This window comes from Rhamphochromis sp. 'chilingali', assembly GCF_963969265.1.
Source record: "Rhamphochromis sp. 'chilingali' genome assembly, chromosome: 4".
Taxonomy (NCBI): Eukaryota; Metazoa; Chordata; class Actinopteri; order Cichliformes; family Cichlidae; genus Rhamphochromis; species Rhamphochromis sp. 'chilingali'.
Genome location: NC_137948.1, coordinates 13,744,806 through 13,761,534, shown reverse-complemented (window position 1 = coordinate 13,761,534; position 16,729 = coordinate 13,744,806). Strand labels below are relative to the sequence as shown.

The 16,729-nt window shown below is 38.5% G+C and overlaps 1 protein-coding gene across 2 annotated transcripts in view; it reads right to left on the bottom strand.

The window, feature by feature from the left end:
- Positions 1 to 16,729, bottom strand: part of LOC308394738 (dolichyl-diphosphooligosaccharide--protein glycosyltransferase subunit TUSC3) — a 76,956-nt gene that overhangs the window by 19,662 nt on the left and 40,565 nt on the right. For both annotated transcript variants that reach the window (XM_080879203.1, XM_080879202.1), the window contains 3 exons: positions 16,217 to 16,357; positions 13,188 to 13,328; positions 12,888 to 12,977 (listed from right to left, as the gene is read on the bottom strand). In XM_080879203.1, coding sequence (XP_080735329.1) covers positions 12,888 to 12,977; positions 13,188 to 13,328; positions 16,217 to 16,357 — 372 coding nt within the window. The remainder of the gene's footprint in view (positions 1 to 12,887; positions 12,978 to 13,187; positions 13,329 to 16,216; positions 16,358 to 16,729) is intronic.

Below are 16,729 nucleotides of genomic sequence, written 5' to 3'. Positions count from 1 at the left end.
TGGGAAAATCTTTCTTAACCACATGCACAGGAATAATCAAAAGCAGTAATGCCACACACTAATTGTGTTAAAGTTTTGCAAAATAAAAACACACAAAAAATAAATTACATAACTAAAACATGTCTCCAACTTCACACTTTGTAACCATTTCAAATGAACACCTCTATTACTTTAGTAAACAGAACGCCCTCAAGTTAAGGAAACAGTGGTATAGGAACAGCATTATTTATTTGTCGTGACCATGCCCGGCTATTGTCAGAGACCCAGCTTTGGGCTTCAGTTTATTTATTCATTTATCTTTTAATGAATGTATTTACTTTCAGGTAATGGCACAGACACAGACTAAAATCAGGTATACATATATATACATATACGTATATATACACATATATACACATATATACACATACGTATATATACACATATATACACATATATATGTACATGTACATATATGTACATGTACGTATATACACATGTACGTATATACACATGTATATGTGTATATACACACATATATGTTCCCACCAATTGAGCATTGCGTGGCACATCCGACATACTGTTTTACTTTTGTCCATGACGCACTTACCATCAGGGTCATGCTTCACATGAAAACCAAGACAGTTTCAAACGCCAGATCTGAATGAGGGTGGGGCAGGTTCAATTTGCCATGTTGCAACGAGCTTAGCTTCTGTCTTGCTAGCTTGCGCTGCGCTCAGTGGATCTGCACTCGACATTGCAGCCTAGGCGGAGTAGTCGAACGCAGATCCACTGAGCGCTCAACACAGACAGCATTGTCAGAAGAAAAGTTGATAAAATAAATTAAAAAACAATGTGTATTGTTCGATACATATGCGTACCGAACCGAAAGCACTGTATCGAACGGTTCAATATCGATACGAGTATCGTTGCACCCCTATATATATATATATCTCTGTCTATATATATATATATATATATATATATATATATATATCTCTGTCTATATATATATATATATATATATATATATATATATATATCTCTGTCTATATATATATATATATATATATATATATATAGACAGACAGACACACACACACACCATTCAAAGAGGAATGCCCTGCAGCACATAACAACTTAATGTCTTAACAACAAGAACTGAAAGCATTTAGAGGTGATTTATTCACAGCCGCTGTGAGACTGGTTAGGTTCATTGAACCCTTCATTTGAACAAATATGATAGTCTATTTAAGGGATTCAGGTAATGCTTTAAAATCTCATTATCTACTCAGTGTTTATGCAGTTCAGTGTTTACGCACTCCGTGGAGAGTTCAGTTTAATTACCCAAGAGTCAATTAAAGCCATTCAAACCTGTTTTCTTTTTTGAAAACATGTCAATCAGTGAAATGAGGTGACTTTTAACTTCCTAAATATGCAGAATTTTATTAATTATTTTGTTTTCAGTGATATATAGAGAAAGACAGCCAAGGTGAGGGACTTGAGATGACTTGCATTGAGTCAGAGATTTATAACAGACTGTTACTTGTTCTGCATGTGGCTGGGATTAGTAACAGAGTAGACAATCAATCTGAAGAATGACATAATGGATGCAAAGTGAACTAAGATATACAAGGTAAAATAATTTTAATTATTTCATATAATTATTTTATATGATGACCACTATGATATGAGCCATAGCCTCTTATGGGACTTCTGAATCAAGCTCAATCAAGTTGTTTTTTGTTTAATTTTTGTTTTCTTTTAAATAAAAGTTTCTCATAGCCCAATGTCTGTCTTTATGACTAAGAGTTAGTTTATAGCCTACCGACACAAAATGTAAGTAGCTGATCTTCCCACAATAATAGCTATTTTTAGCTCTGTAAATCTCAGTAAGGCAGGAAGTAAAAGTGTGTAGGAATGGAGACACTAAATTTTGTTAACGTGTGGTTTTTTTGTGAATTGCATATTTTCAAGGTACAGTTTCTTATAAATTATTTTTTAATTTGCCTTGGTGACCACTTTAATTTGACTCACCATGAGCCCTACAAAGCATGCCTCTAATCATCCTGGGACAGAAGCATTAATAGGCCAAGGAGAAATGATGCAGCCCTCCTGAAGGGAAACCACGGCAACACTGATGTAAATTTACACTGATGTACGTCTACATATACTTCAGAGTTTATTTCTTTTATTTTGGGGGCTTATTATTGACTGGAACAATGTGTCAAGTATCAGAAAGCTGCAATCTAAGATGCTGGCAGGCAAAACTCTGCTTTTCATGACCAGTGTCTTTGTGACACTTTGTGACAATTTCAACAAACCAGTTGGTCTACATGGAGCCTTTTAATTTGAACATTTCAGCGCTCAGCCTCATTTAACAACAACAAAAAAAGACCTGCATTGTTTAATACATCTGAAAAGGGGGGGGGGGGGGGGGGGGGAAAGAAATAATACAAAACTAGCCACCTCTTTGTTGAGTTCATCTTGTGCAAAGTTGTTTGAACTTTTGACCGTTCCAATAAACACAACAAAAAAGCAGACAAAAACTCAGGTTATATTGTGCATTCTCCATTAGTGTGTGTGGGTGGGGGTGTGTGTGTGTGTGCACGCGCACGCATGTGGAACCAAATGGAACCAAACATTCACTAGCAATGGGTATTGTATATCCATGCAGCCACTGACCAATAGGAAACCTGTCTTAATTGAAGGGCCTAACAGAGTGTCAGCCTAAAAGCTGTTACACTGCTTACCCACTTGCTCTGTTGCATAGTCTATAAAATACCGACAGCTGCAAGTGCTACCCCTCAACCTCCTTGTAGATACACCTAGTGTCATGGTCCTGGGTCGTGCGACCCAGTGTTTTGAGTGTGTTTTTAGTCTATTTTCATGTTTATTGTTTGTTTAGGTTCATTAAGTTATTCTAGCTCATTTGTAATTATATTACCCTTGTGTTAAGTCTCCCTTGCCCTTCATGTGTTTATGTCTGTGTGTCTTATGTAGCCAAGTTCATGTTGTCGTTTCTGTCATCTTCCCTTGTACTCAGTCTCCCTGGTTCGTGCGTCTACCTGTCATGAGTCATGTCTGCGTGGTTATGTTTAGTTCATGTCATGTCTAATCTCCATGTTTCCTGTTTTACTTTGAAAGTCTGTATTCAATGTCAGTGTATTTAGTTTCACTTCTGTCCTGTCTTAGGTTCATGTGTGTCAGCTCAAATTCAAATTCAAATTCAAATTTTATTTGTCACGTACACAGTCATACACAGTACGATATGTAGTGAAATGCTTGGACAACTGCTCGTGACCTAAAGAAAACAAAAAAGGAAAAGGCTATGAATAAGATAGGAAATAAATATTAAAAATTAAAAAGGGTAAATTTAACTAGGAAGGAATAAAATATAAATTAAGGTTAAAAATGAAATAACTGTACAACACAAATTAGAATGAAGGGTAAATTTAACTGGGAAAGAATAAGATAAAATATACAAATTAAAGTTGAAAATAAAATAATTGTACAACAAAATACACAATATAGAACTATATAAGAATGTATGAGAAATATAAATAAATATATACACAATAACAGCAGCTGTACAAGTATTAACTGGAAATGAAGAATATAGTGATCAGTGTTGCGCAATCCACATTATGTCCTGTGCAGTGCAAATATGCTTAAAGTGATTTAAGTGATGAAGTGAAAACAATGTCCAGAATGTCCAGTGTGTGTGTAAGAACTGTATGTGTGGGTCAGTACTGTGTGGTGGTGTGATTGAGAGACTGTATCGCCTGCGGGAAGAAGCTCCTCCTCAGTCTCTCTGTGTTGGTCTTCAGCGAGCGGAATCGCTTTCCTGACCTCAGCAGAGAGAACAGTCTGTTGTTGGGATGGCTGAGGTCCTTCACGATCTTCCTGGCCTTGGTCCAGCACCGCCTGCTGTAGATTGAGTGCAGGTCAGGGAGCTCGGAGCGGATGGTGCGCTCAGCTGACCGCACAACCCTCTGAAGAGCTCGTCTGTCCTGCATGGTGCTGTTCCCGAACCAGGTTAAGATGTTTCCCGTCAGGATGCTCTCTATGGTGCACGAGTAAAAGTTCCTGAGCACCTTGGAGGGCAGTTGGAAGTCTCTCAAGCGTCTGAGGTGGTAGAGACGCTGACGGGCCTTTTTCACCACGGTGTTGATGTGACAGGACCATGACAGGTCCTGCGTGATGTGAACTCCGAGGTATTTGAAGCTGTCCACTCTCTCCACTGGGCACTCGTTGATGACAGGGGTCTGGTAGTTCCTCTCCTGCTTAGTGCTGAAGTCCACTATCAGCTCCTTTGTCTTACTGACGTTTAGAAGGAGGTTGTTCCTCTGGCACCAGTTCTCCAGATTCCTAATCTCCTTCAGGTAGGCCGTCTCGTTGTTATCAGAGATCAGGCCCACCACGACGGTGTCGTCAGCAAACTTGATGATGGTGGTGGAGCTGGTAGTGGCCACACAGTCATATGTGTACAAAGAGTACAGCAGGGGGCTCAGAACACACCCCTGGGGGGCTCCAGTGCTGAGAGTGGTGGAGGCTGAGACATGTCCGCCCATCCTTACTGCCTGTGGTCTGCCAGTTAGGAAGTTGGAGATCCACTGACACATAGATGAGCTGAGTCCCAGATGCTCCAGCTTGGTGGTGAGTGTGGAGGGAATTATGGTGTTAAATGCAGAGCTGTAGTCTATGAAGAGCATTTTAACATAATTCCCCTTCTAGTGTCCAAGTGAGTGAGTGATGTGTGGAGGAGATGAGAGATGGCATCGTCTGTGGAACGATTTGGACGGTAAGCGAACTGTAGTGGGTCCAGTGTGTCTGGTAGTGAAGAAATGATGAAGTCTCTGACCAGGCGTTCAAAGCACTTCATCACTACTGAGGTGAGGGCTACAGGGCGATAGTCATTGAGAGAAGCAGGGTGGGGTTTCTTCGGGACAGGAACAATGATGGACTCTTTGAAGCATGTGGGGATCACCGACTGAGATAAAGAGATGTTGAATATCTCAGTGAACACAGGAGCTAGCTGGTATGCGCAGTCTCTTAGGATACGACCTGGGATGCAGTCTGGTCCTGCTGCTTTCCTGGTGTTCACTCTTTTGAAGGCTCTCCTTACTTCATGCTCGGAGATGAAGAGCACGTTTCCGGTGCTGGCAGTATCTTCCTCTCTGCAGCCGTTAGCGCCGCTAGCACTAGCATCGTTGGAGTCCTTAGCTGCAGCCTCGAAGCGAGCATAGAAAGTGTTCAGCTCGTCTGCCAGAGTCACGGCCGCGTTCGTCATACCGGTTGTTGGTGCTTTATAGTCCGTTATTGTCCTTAGTCCCCGCCACAGGCTCCTAGAGTCACTCTGTTGGAGTTGTGACTCTAGTTTCCTCCCGTAGCGCTGCTTCGCCTCTTTCACCGCCCTCCGCACGTTATATGACGCGGCTTTGTACGGGTCCATGTCCCCTGTCGTGAGTCCCGTGTTGTAGGCAGCGGTGCGGGATCTCAGAGCGTCGCGGATGGTTTTATCCACCCACGGCTTCTGGTTGGGAAACGTTGTGATAGTCTTTGTCTTCACGGTATCATCCGCTAGTTTCCCGAAGAATCCCACAACCGCTTCCGTAAACACGTTGACATCATCATCGGAGCTGTTTCTGAACATGCCCCAGTCTGCGTCATCGAGTGCGCCTGTAACGCGGCCACCGATTGATCCGTCCAGCGCGCGACCTTCCTCTGAACCGGAACTGTGCTCCCATGTGTGGCCACTTCCCCTGATCATCCCTCATGTGTATTTAGTCTCTGGCTGTATCCCAATTCAGGGTCTGCAGCCTTAAAGGCCGCATTTTAAGGCCGATTACGTCACCGCGACGCGACGAAGGCTGTCCCAATTTGAAGGCTGCTCAAAATGCGGCCCTCAAATGCGTCCTTAATTTCCCTGAATTTTAAGGACGTGGCGGTGTAGACTTCGTGGCCCAATATATCCCAGAATGCATAGTGTGGATAATTTTGCTGAAAAAAACGGCGGATGAGGGGTGCCCGAAGAGTAAACTTTAAGTACTGAATATCATGTCACTTATTTATGTGCAAATGTTTAATAACGAAGAACATTAAAACATTACTGTTGGCCACATGTCGGCAAAGTTATGTGACATAAGTGATGTTTGTACTAACTTGGTTTTAAAGCCTTTACTTTAAAATATATGCCGTTCAATAGCTGAGCTTAATCTTACAGAGAATGATCAAAGCTCATGTAGAAAGAAACAAACAAATGAACAAAAGATTTTCTCCTTCATTTCTGTCAAACAAAGCTGTATGAAACGTTTCCAGCTGTTAGTATCATGGTTGCTAGGCAACCTGGGCAGCACAACGGAGGCTAGACAGTCCCATTTCACAAGCCTCGCACTTCCGGCCTTAGCGGTCTTTAAGTACGCGGCCCTTGAGGATCGTTGAGGCTGCGTACTTTAAGGCTGCAGACCCTGAATTGGGATACAGCCTGTGTGTTTCATGCAGTCTGTGTTGCGTCGTCTCTGTTCCCACCTCCATGTTTTCACGGTCAGTCTTTGCAGTTATCACCATAGTCTCTGAGTCTTCTTAGTTTGTCACAGTACTAGTTTTCCCAGTTTAGTTATAGTCTAGTTTAGTCACGCTATTCCTGCTGTGTTTGTACACTTTGTCTTCAGCCATAATAAAGGCTCACTTTCTGTTAAAGTTCACTCCCGTCTACTCACTTGTGTACGCACCTGGGTCCATCACACACACCACCACGCGGCCTGTCTCGGCAGACCGTGACACCTAGGGTTTAAGTTTGAAAATCCTAGGTGACCATTTTCGCAAAATATTGTGTTTACAAGATTTTCAGAAAACTTGACCTCTAACTTTGATGTTGACCTTGACGTCACTGATATTCAAGTCCATGATTTTTGCTATATTCACCTATGGTATGAATGTGAAATGTTGTCCTATGTTGGCTCTTTCCTGAGTTATTGTGTTCACAAACTTAAGTGTATGAGGTGCCGTAAGGGACATTATCATGGAGATAAGTATGTAGAACAGTGAGGTTGTTGTTTTTTTATAAAAAAAAAAAAAAAAAAAAATTCCATTTATCCAACGCAAAAGGATTGATATTCTAAGTAGCCAGTAATCAACATAACACACAAACACCGTGCAGGGAGGAGTGGATGTATTGCATGCATACAGACTACCAAAGCACCACACCCCCCTCTTGCCCCTGCCTGTCTTTTAATTCTGGCTGTATTGTCTCTCTGTCTTGTTCTGTGTAAAAGGCACTCTATTTCTCAGGCACTGTTGGTGCTCTCTGTAATTTTTCAGTCTGTTTGACAACAAATGGGTTACACCCTCATCTGATGTAGCTCTCTAATGTACCCTTCAGCTCTTCTTTCTTTTTCCCTGTCATTTCCACATCCCTCTAGTCCACTCATTTGCTATCTCTTGATTTTGAAACACTTTTATTCATGCCCAAAATAGCTTCTTCAGTTGAAGTTGATGGTATTGTTTGTGTGTAGAAATAATTTATTTTTTAAAAACCTAATTCATCTGTGCTAATGCATGGTATTGCACACATGACAGGGAGCAGTTTTGTACTTTTGCATTATATAATTGAATGAAAGTTATGTACATACATACAGTTTTTACTTTTCTTTATTTTTGTCCCAACTAAGTCCTTATTCAGTCTGTTTATCAGTTCAAATAATTACTTATTTTTGTCTTCCTTCTGCTCCTCTTTCTCCTCCATGCCCTGCCTACTCACTCCCACTCTGCCTGTGGTCAGCTAATTTGAAACAAACATACCTGCCTGACTATTCATACTTACAGCCAGTTTAAAGTCACCAACTAGCAAAACACCTTTAGATTGTGACAGTTAGGCAGACTATGCAGGCACAGGGTGAACATACAAACTCCATACTTGCAGGCGATTGAAACCCAAAGCATTCTTGCTTTGATGCAACATTACTAACCATTGTTTTACAGTGTCACCCTGCAGTTATACTTTCCATATCCATGAGTTCATGAAGGTCCACTTGAGTATGACTGATGTAAAATTCATCACCATAAGGCTAACATGAAGCTTCGTGTGACTCTGTGTTCCTGCCATTTTTTTAATGACCATGCTGACTATGCATGCCTACGACAGGCTACAAAATATACTTAAAAAAAGTTTTATAACAATGACAATGTGTGCAATGAGTATACTTTTGCTCTTAAAAGGTTATAGTGATAATGGTGCCCTTTACTTAATAACATTTCAAAGTGTTCCTAAAATCCTGCCATCCACTATTCTTTAACAGCAGTAACTCCACTCACATAGTTTGCAACAACATGCAATGTGTGCTTTTACTCTATTATTTTTGCTTTGTCTTGAATTTTGGACCGACTTATCTGACATAGGAGCAGGACTAGGCTTGGCTATATTTGACTACAAATGATGCTCGTCTTTTTTTCTTTACACTTTTGAACCACACCTTAACCTTCCTCTCTTGTTCTCTCCATCCCCTGATGGTAAATGGCAGTGAATGAGAAGATGATTCAGAAAGGATCAGTATCATCTTATCCTTTCTGTTTCTTCCCACCCCTTTTCATGTTACCTTTTCTCACCTCTTTTTCTAATCTCCCACATTCACCAGACCGTGTAATTCCTTCAAAATGATGAGCGAGCAAGACCAGGTACACTATATTGAAAGGATTTGTCAACTGACGAATGGTACAGTGAAGCAGATGAAATTGTAGTGTGTCTCACTATGGAGCCAAAAAAAAAAAAAAAAAAAAAAGCAAAAGCTGCTGCCTCAAAATGTGACAGAAACATAGTTTTGCTTTAACAAACCTATGCACAGAGGTTCATACATAGACTATACCCAAAATCCATGTACTCATGAATTACAAGAAGCATGCACATACCAAACACTTACACACATGCTGTGATATGGCAAACTCTGTCAAAAAAGGCAAGCTAAGTATAGAATTATGTCTTTTAAATAGATTTTTTTTTTTTTAACTTAAAGTTAAAGAAGAATGAGGGATTCCTCGCGAACATTTTCTTCCTGTGGGTTTGAGTTGTTTAAAGTACTTTTTTTGTCAGTGTTTTTCTTATGTGTTTGACTTTGACCAACTCCTTTTTTCACCTTTATTGGCTGATTCAGCTGAACAGGAAGTTGTTTCCTGACAAGGAAACTGACGGAAAAATTGGTACATTTCAAACCACTACAAGCAACCTGCTAGTACAGCGGTCCCCACCCTTTTTTTGCGCCACAGACCATTTAAGGCCAACAATATTTTCACGGACCGGCCTTTAAGGTGTCGCGGATAAATACAATAAAATAAAACGTGTACCGGTACCCCCCAAAAAGAGAATATTTAATCATAACACATGGGAAAAGACCCAGGGAAACAGAGTTAACAATATAAAAGATATAAAAATAACGATTAAAAAAGCGATAAACACCCTGAAAACCATAAATTTCAAACCCAAGCCTCAACACTTGCGGTACCAAACGACTCACAGAGCGGTACTAGTCCAGGGCCCGGGGGTTGGGGACCGCTGTGCTAGTAGCCTAAGTGAAGCAACCGCATTACTTAACAATATATTAGCTTCCTTGAACGTGAAACGCGGAATTCGGAAGGATGTCCTATTTCCCCTAAGCTTTTTATATTGGCACCTCAACTGTTGCCAATATACAAAAACTCAACACTATGAAAAAAGAATTCTAACAACATACAAGGAGTATCAATTTTTAATGAAAACTTCAAAATAAGTCAATTCGCAGATGATACATCTATTTTTTTTGAAAGATAAATCAGTGGTAGAAAAAACTCAATTTTCTCTAAAGCTTCTGGTTTATCTCTTAATACCAAAAAATGTGAACAACTCCCGATTCATACAAGCTCTGACTTCTCAATAGCTTCGGTTAGAGTTTAATGTAAAGTTAAATATTTAGGGCTGATAATATCTAAATGCCTAATTAGAAGAGATTGTAATATTTCTAACCGTATCATGGAGATGAAGAAATCACTTAGCCACTGGTTAACCAGAGACCTCACTATTTTGGCAGAAACATCGTATCTAAAGCTGAAGGCATCTCCAAATTGATTTATCCTTGTCACTCTCTATATATCTCCTCTAAAAACATTAATAAGGCTAACACAGTTATTTTCCAATTTTTGTGGAGGAATAAAACCTATTACATTGAAAGATCTCAGCTTGTTAAGGAATACAATAAAGGTGGCATCAAAGCGCCAGAATTTGAATCTATGGTTGGCACCCTCAGAATTAAATGGTTAAAATCTTGTCTGTCACAGAGCAACTCTGTGTTTCCACATCCCACAACCCTTGTTTAGTAAAATAGGAGGATTAGACTTTATTTTGAAATGTGATTTTGAGGTAAATAAAATCCCGATCAACATATCGAACTTTCCCAAAGAGACTTTGCAATGATATTGCACGAGTAAAACGATATTTACCCACAACTTCTCTCCTCATAATTCAACCTTATGGAATAATAGGGTAATAAAATGTAATCGAAAATCAATTTTCAAGAGCGACTGGTTTAACAAGAAGATTATATTCATAACAGATTTGTTGCATGAGAACGATGTCATTCTAAGTTACACAGACTTTTCAGAAGAATATTGTCTAAACTGTTCTCAAAGAGAATATAACTAATTTTGTAAACTGATCCCACTGCCTCTGCTTCATTTGATTAAAAACTTTATGATATACAATAACTTCTCATCAGTGCTTCCTAATTTATTGCTAGGACAATGTCAGCTGTTTGAAAAAATGCAATAATAAATGTATTAGTAGTTTCTTCAAATACAAAATATTTCATAGCTATGACAGAATGGTTACATAACATGGTTCTAATTTAGTTATTTCAGATACACTCGATAAAGCAAACTCGAAATGTATGAAATGGCCTATTCTACCTAAAGTTAAAGAAACACACTTTAAAGTCATAAACAAAATTAATCCTGTGGCAGAATTTCTAAAAAAGAGATTTGGCTTTGAGGTGGATCCGTGTTCTTTTTGCACTGATGAAAATGAAACCCTAGAACATCTTTTTTTTCTATGCCCTATCACACAATGCTTTTGGTGTGACTTAAAAATGGATTTCCCTAAAAATTAATGATGTGCCACCATTTGAATTACATCATATAATTTTTTTTATATGGATCATCTAGCATTGGGTGTCTCAGACATTCTTAACATCATCATACTTTTGAGTAAATATCACATCCATTGTGCTATATGGAGGAACACTAAGCCTTCTCTCCCTGGTTTTATTAACGATTTTAAGATATTTTCTTCTTCGCTAAAAAAGACAAAAAGCAAATATGCCAAAAAAAAATTAACCAGGATATTGCCCGTCTCCTGCTATTCTAAATTTTGACTTATGCTGAAGCTAATATATTGTTAAGTAATGCAGCTGCTTCACTTAGGCTACTAGCAGGTTGCGGAGTAGACATCTGTGTAGTGGTTTGTTTGAAATCTACCACTTTTTCCTTCAGTTTCCTTGTCAGGAAACAACTTCCTGTTCAACTGAAATGCCTTGGTTTTCAGTGGAGTGTGTGAGAGGGTTTCAGTGTGAGAGTGTTTCAGTAGTGTGTATGAGAGATAAAATTTCAATAGTGTGTGTGAGAGCGTTTCAGTAATAATGTCCCTTACAGCACCTCATACACACATGCACTCGGCTTGCAGACACAAACATAATTTCTCAGATTCCTCCCTTTCTTCTATATGGCCATTTCACTTTCATTGTTCTGATCCTACTCTCCTCCAAGTTCATAGTTTTTTTCCATTTTCCTTCCATATTTTTATTTTAATTTCACACTTCAGTGGAGAAACCTAAATGATGACCTGCAAAGCTATATCTGGAAATACTGTGTGAGTAAGTATTTGCACACATATTGATAATAAGTGGCAATTCTCTAAAACACAGCAACTATATGAAAGAAAGGATGGTTGAGTCAAATTCCTTGTTTATGTGCACAAACTTTGTCAAATATAGATTACTCTAATTCCAGCTGATAGCTAGGTTAAACAAAAAGACCTGAAAGGAAGACAACATGAAAGGAAGAAAGCGCAGAAAAATGGGGGCGATCGTGGCGAGTTGGCAGTTTGTCTTTAATCGAAAGGTTGCCGGTTCGAGCCCCGGCTCGCACAGTCTCTGTCTTTGTGTCCTTGGGCAAGACACTTCACCCGTTGTCTACTGGTGGTGGTCAGAGGGCCCGGTGGCGGCAGTGTCCAGCAGCCTTGCCTCTGTCAGTGCGCCCCAGGGTGGCTGTAGTTACAATGTAGCTTACCATCACCAGTGTGTGAATGTGTGCGTGAATGGGTGGATGACTGAACATGTAAAGTGCTTTGAGGTCCTTAGGGACTAGTAAAGCGCTATATAAATACAGGCCATTTACCAATGAGAGAAAACAAGCAAGAAAGAATTACGGTAAAGAAAAAGTCTTTTGGCCAACACCTCTCTCTTTCCCACTCTGCTTGGCCCAAGATGACTCTGAGATGCCTCTAGGGTGATATTAACACAAAATGACTCTTCCCAGCTGTCCAGTAACATACGCACACACACACACACGCACGCACGCACGCACGCACGCACACTGTCCCATGTCTGACCCGTTAGCAGGTGGTAATGGCACAGAGTCTATTTTACTTGAGGCCAATAACCTTACAGATGTTTTTATCACTGATCTAATATATTTTCACTTACAACCTGGTAAAAAAGATTAAACTTATACCTTAAAATACAGCTTTTAAGGTAAAAACATAGCTAAGTTCGATCGATTGAAGGACAGAAGACAGTACAAAGCCAAATAGAAACAAAACAACTAAAATTAAACCATATATATACATTTATATGCACTGGCAGGGCAGAAAGAAATGTAACTCATACCACTTGTCCATTCTGTGGATTTTTGTGGGCATAAGGAGGACCTCTGATGTGATTCCACATCTGACCAGATGTCATTGCAAACACCACACACTAGAGAGAGATAAAATAACAGATGAGAGAGTCAAGCATAGATAAGTAACTTTTCCATTACATAAAACATGACATCATATTTTTGTTAAAATGGGGAGAAAACTACACCCCTAATCTCATTTCACACAACGTCCCTGACATGTAAAAGTAGATAAATATGGAAAAACAAATATTTCACTCCAACCTAATGTTGGTGTATATGTATCATACCAGTGCAGCCATGGCCCATCCAGTCTTGTTGTATATAAATTCCAAGTTGTTCCTCCTCAAATACAGCAATCCTCCAACTAGAGATACTAAGAGCGCCAAAGCAATAGTTCCTGAATAATTAGGAGGACGGAAGACCCGAATCTGAAAAGCCAGAAAGAAAGTGAGATGAAAGTGAATAACATGGTAACATGTTGCAGTTGCTGTATGACTTTAATTTTGTAGTAGTCTGTATGTAAAATTATATTCTATATCTGATGTAAAGCAAAAATTTCCTATGATTTCTTACACATTCAAGATAAAACTCAGTGAGTGGATGAAAGTAACATTATGTACTCAGTGTTTTTTATATTTGAAATTTTTGAGGGTTTTTTATTGAAGGAGAAGCAAATATAAAGCTGATTTAAAATGTCAAATCATTTTCTGAACTAATACTAATGTGAGCAGAAAAGGGTCCTTGAAACTGTCAAATAATTCCATAATTTCAAATAATTTACTTCCAGTACTAAAATATGAATTTTACATATAAATTAAAAACTCCTTGCAGTTAATTTCTGTGACAGAGACATAAAAAGAAATTTAAGAGAGCCACAACACAGCAAGCACAATTACTCCATCTAGAACAAAGACCATGAATCTGTTTCTGACAGAATACTCTTCCTCCACATAATCACACACTACTTTGTGAATTAAAACTACATTATTAATTATATAAAATAATAATAATAATAACTTGTGACATTATACTGGGGTACATACTCAGTTCCATTAAACTCAGTAATATTTGAGGATGTGATCAACCAAGGCCAATAAAATTAGTCTATGAAATTCTCTGCAATATGTTTTTTTTCTTCTATTTTCAGTGTCTTTCTTCTTGAGGATATTTCAGTGCGACTATAATACCAAACATTGTTATTCCAACAGATCAAGATGTTCTAAAAGATAAATGTGTAACTGGTGACAATTTTATTTGAGGTGATTGGTGTTGTGATTTGGTGTTATATAAATACAATTGAACTGGCTTGAAATTATTATATTGCAAATGAGAATGTGTTAGCCATGTACCAGGCTGCAAATGCTTGACTATGTATGCATAAAGAGGAAAAAACATTTTTTTCCTGTTTATTTTAACATGGTTCTACTACACCCACACTAGAATCTTGATGAAAGGTTGAAGGAAAAAGCAAGAATAACTTATTGTTGTATTCCATCCATTCAACTTTCATTTCCAGAATACAGTGCACACATGACACTAAATGTCAAAGTCAAAGGACACTGATGTATGAATTATTAAAGCAAAAAAAATGTAGCTAGGTCAAGGGATGAATCAGTCTCGTGTCTACACATAAACAGCTTTGTTACTAGCAGTCGTCACAAAAATACATAATTTGTTTCCATTTATTTAGTTGAATCTAAGAAAAACGTAAAAGTTAAAGTATGGCAGGCATACAATTTTTGCAACAAAAAGGTGATTCCCAAAGCTATTAACTATAAGCTTGGCATATCTCAGCATGGTGTGCAGTATGTGCTTAAAACATAAAAAACAAAGCAAAACAAACAAAAAAACCCAACAGCTGATGAGCAGAATCTGAAATTCCTGCCCTTACAAGGAGAGGGAATGCAAACAGCAAAGACACAGGACTTAAGAAATGCATCTGACCTTTGAAGTTTGCTAAACAGGAAATAACCTGAATCGAAAGGTGGCCAACAAGAAGCCTTTCTTAAGTAAGGAAGGGGAAAAGGGAGACTGAGGTATGTCAAATTACACAAGAAATAAATTGAAAAAAAATATTGACAATAGGCCAAGGCCTTATGGAGCGATGACTCCAAATATGAAAGTATTGGTTCATTGTCATCAACATGTGTAGAGGAGATCATCGGGCCAGAGGTACAACAGTGAGTGTCTACAGTCACTATAGACAAAACACTGTGGATAATCTGTCATGGTTTGCATCAAACTGAATTTCACTCAGTTGTGATGGTGACCTTGTCAAAATCGATTTAATTACGAACACAGAAAAGAACCATTAGAGTTTGATCCACCGTGTAGATGCATCTGGAAAAGTATCAACTATATTTTTGGTATGTTATAGCAACTGCCTTATTTTTCAGCATGACAATGAGCCAAACATACTGCCAACAAATTTTATTTTATTGGCAGTTAAAGAAAATCATCACCATGACGGAGAATGGAACAAAAAGAAGCCAACAAACAAAAAAGTGCCTTCGAATGTCCTTTAAGAAGTCTGGACGTATTTATAAAGTAGTATTTATAAATGGAGAAGGCTGGAAGTATTTATAAAGAGTCCTTTAAGAAATTACAAAGAAGCTTTCCTAAGAGTCCAGGTTGTGTTTAAGAATAGAGATAGTCATACAAAATAATGACTTTCAAGCTCATTAGAACTGCATATGCAATTTTTTCCTTACATAGTTCACCTCTATCTATATGTTACAATCAAACTCTTATTCCCCATTTTCCTAACAAAATATAAAGAAATGAAAGGAGATTGAAGACTTTTGCACATTACTGTAGGCTTCTAGAATATCCATCTGCTAGTCAAGGAAACTGCCAAGGAAAAATTATAAGTAACTTGTGCAAGCAGGTTACAAGCATATTTTTTGCTGGAATTGAAAACTGAAGGTTGAATTGAAAACCAAAGAGAGAGAGAGAGAGAGAGAGAGAAAACAACCTGGGTCAAAAACACCTCAGCATTACACAGTAATAGCCAATTTGAAGGAAAGCGTTGTCGGGGATGCATCCACTGAAGACAAAACACTTAGTCACATAGAAAAGTGTTGTATGAATTTATGAGTGAATGAGACTTGTAGCAGAAAGTGTTGTGAGTATATAAATACCAGTCCATTTATCGAAAAGGTCAATAAACTGCAATACACGGGATTTCAACAGTTCTAACCATATCTACAAAAACTATTGTGGGTGTATCTACACAGGTTTCTTCATCATTTCTCACAAACACATGAATGTTTCTGCAACTGCACAAAACTGAATAAATGTTTTGATTATAAAGTACCTGAACATCTGTGCGGTCCGCAATCCACTTGGCAAGCTGTTCTGAGGCAAAGCCAATCCTTTGCAGATCAAATGTATCAGCCCTTTTTGGCTTTCCCTTTGCTGGGAAATGCATAAAGGTTGGGGCGCTGTTCATGTTCAACTAAGAGAAAGAGAACACACAATGAAGAAGATATTAAGTTAATGAATCATTAAATACACAAGGGCAAAATATTATCCTAAATCATAACATATTAGCAGACTGGTGGCATAGGCTTGAATTTGTTTTCATTGCTGGCATTTCCTCCAAATACTTCTATCATGTGGGATGATGTACCATTTTTCACTTCCTCAGCTTTATTTTGTTATGAAGTTCGGCAAATAAAAATGCATATGTTGTCATTTAAATGTGGACACAGTAGTATTTCCAGCACAAACAGTTTCATGAATGAGTCATCATTAAGGTGACACAAACAACAAAACATTAGCCAAAACTTTCAGTGAAGATATCCTTACTGCCAGAGAGCATCAGAGA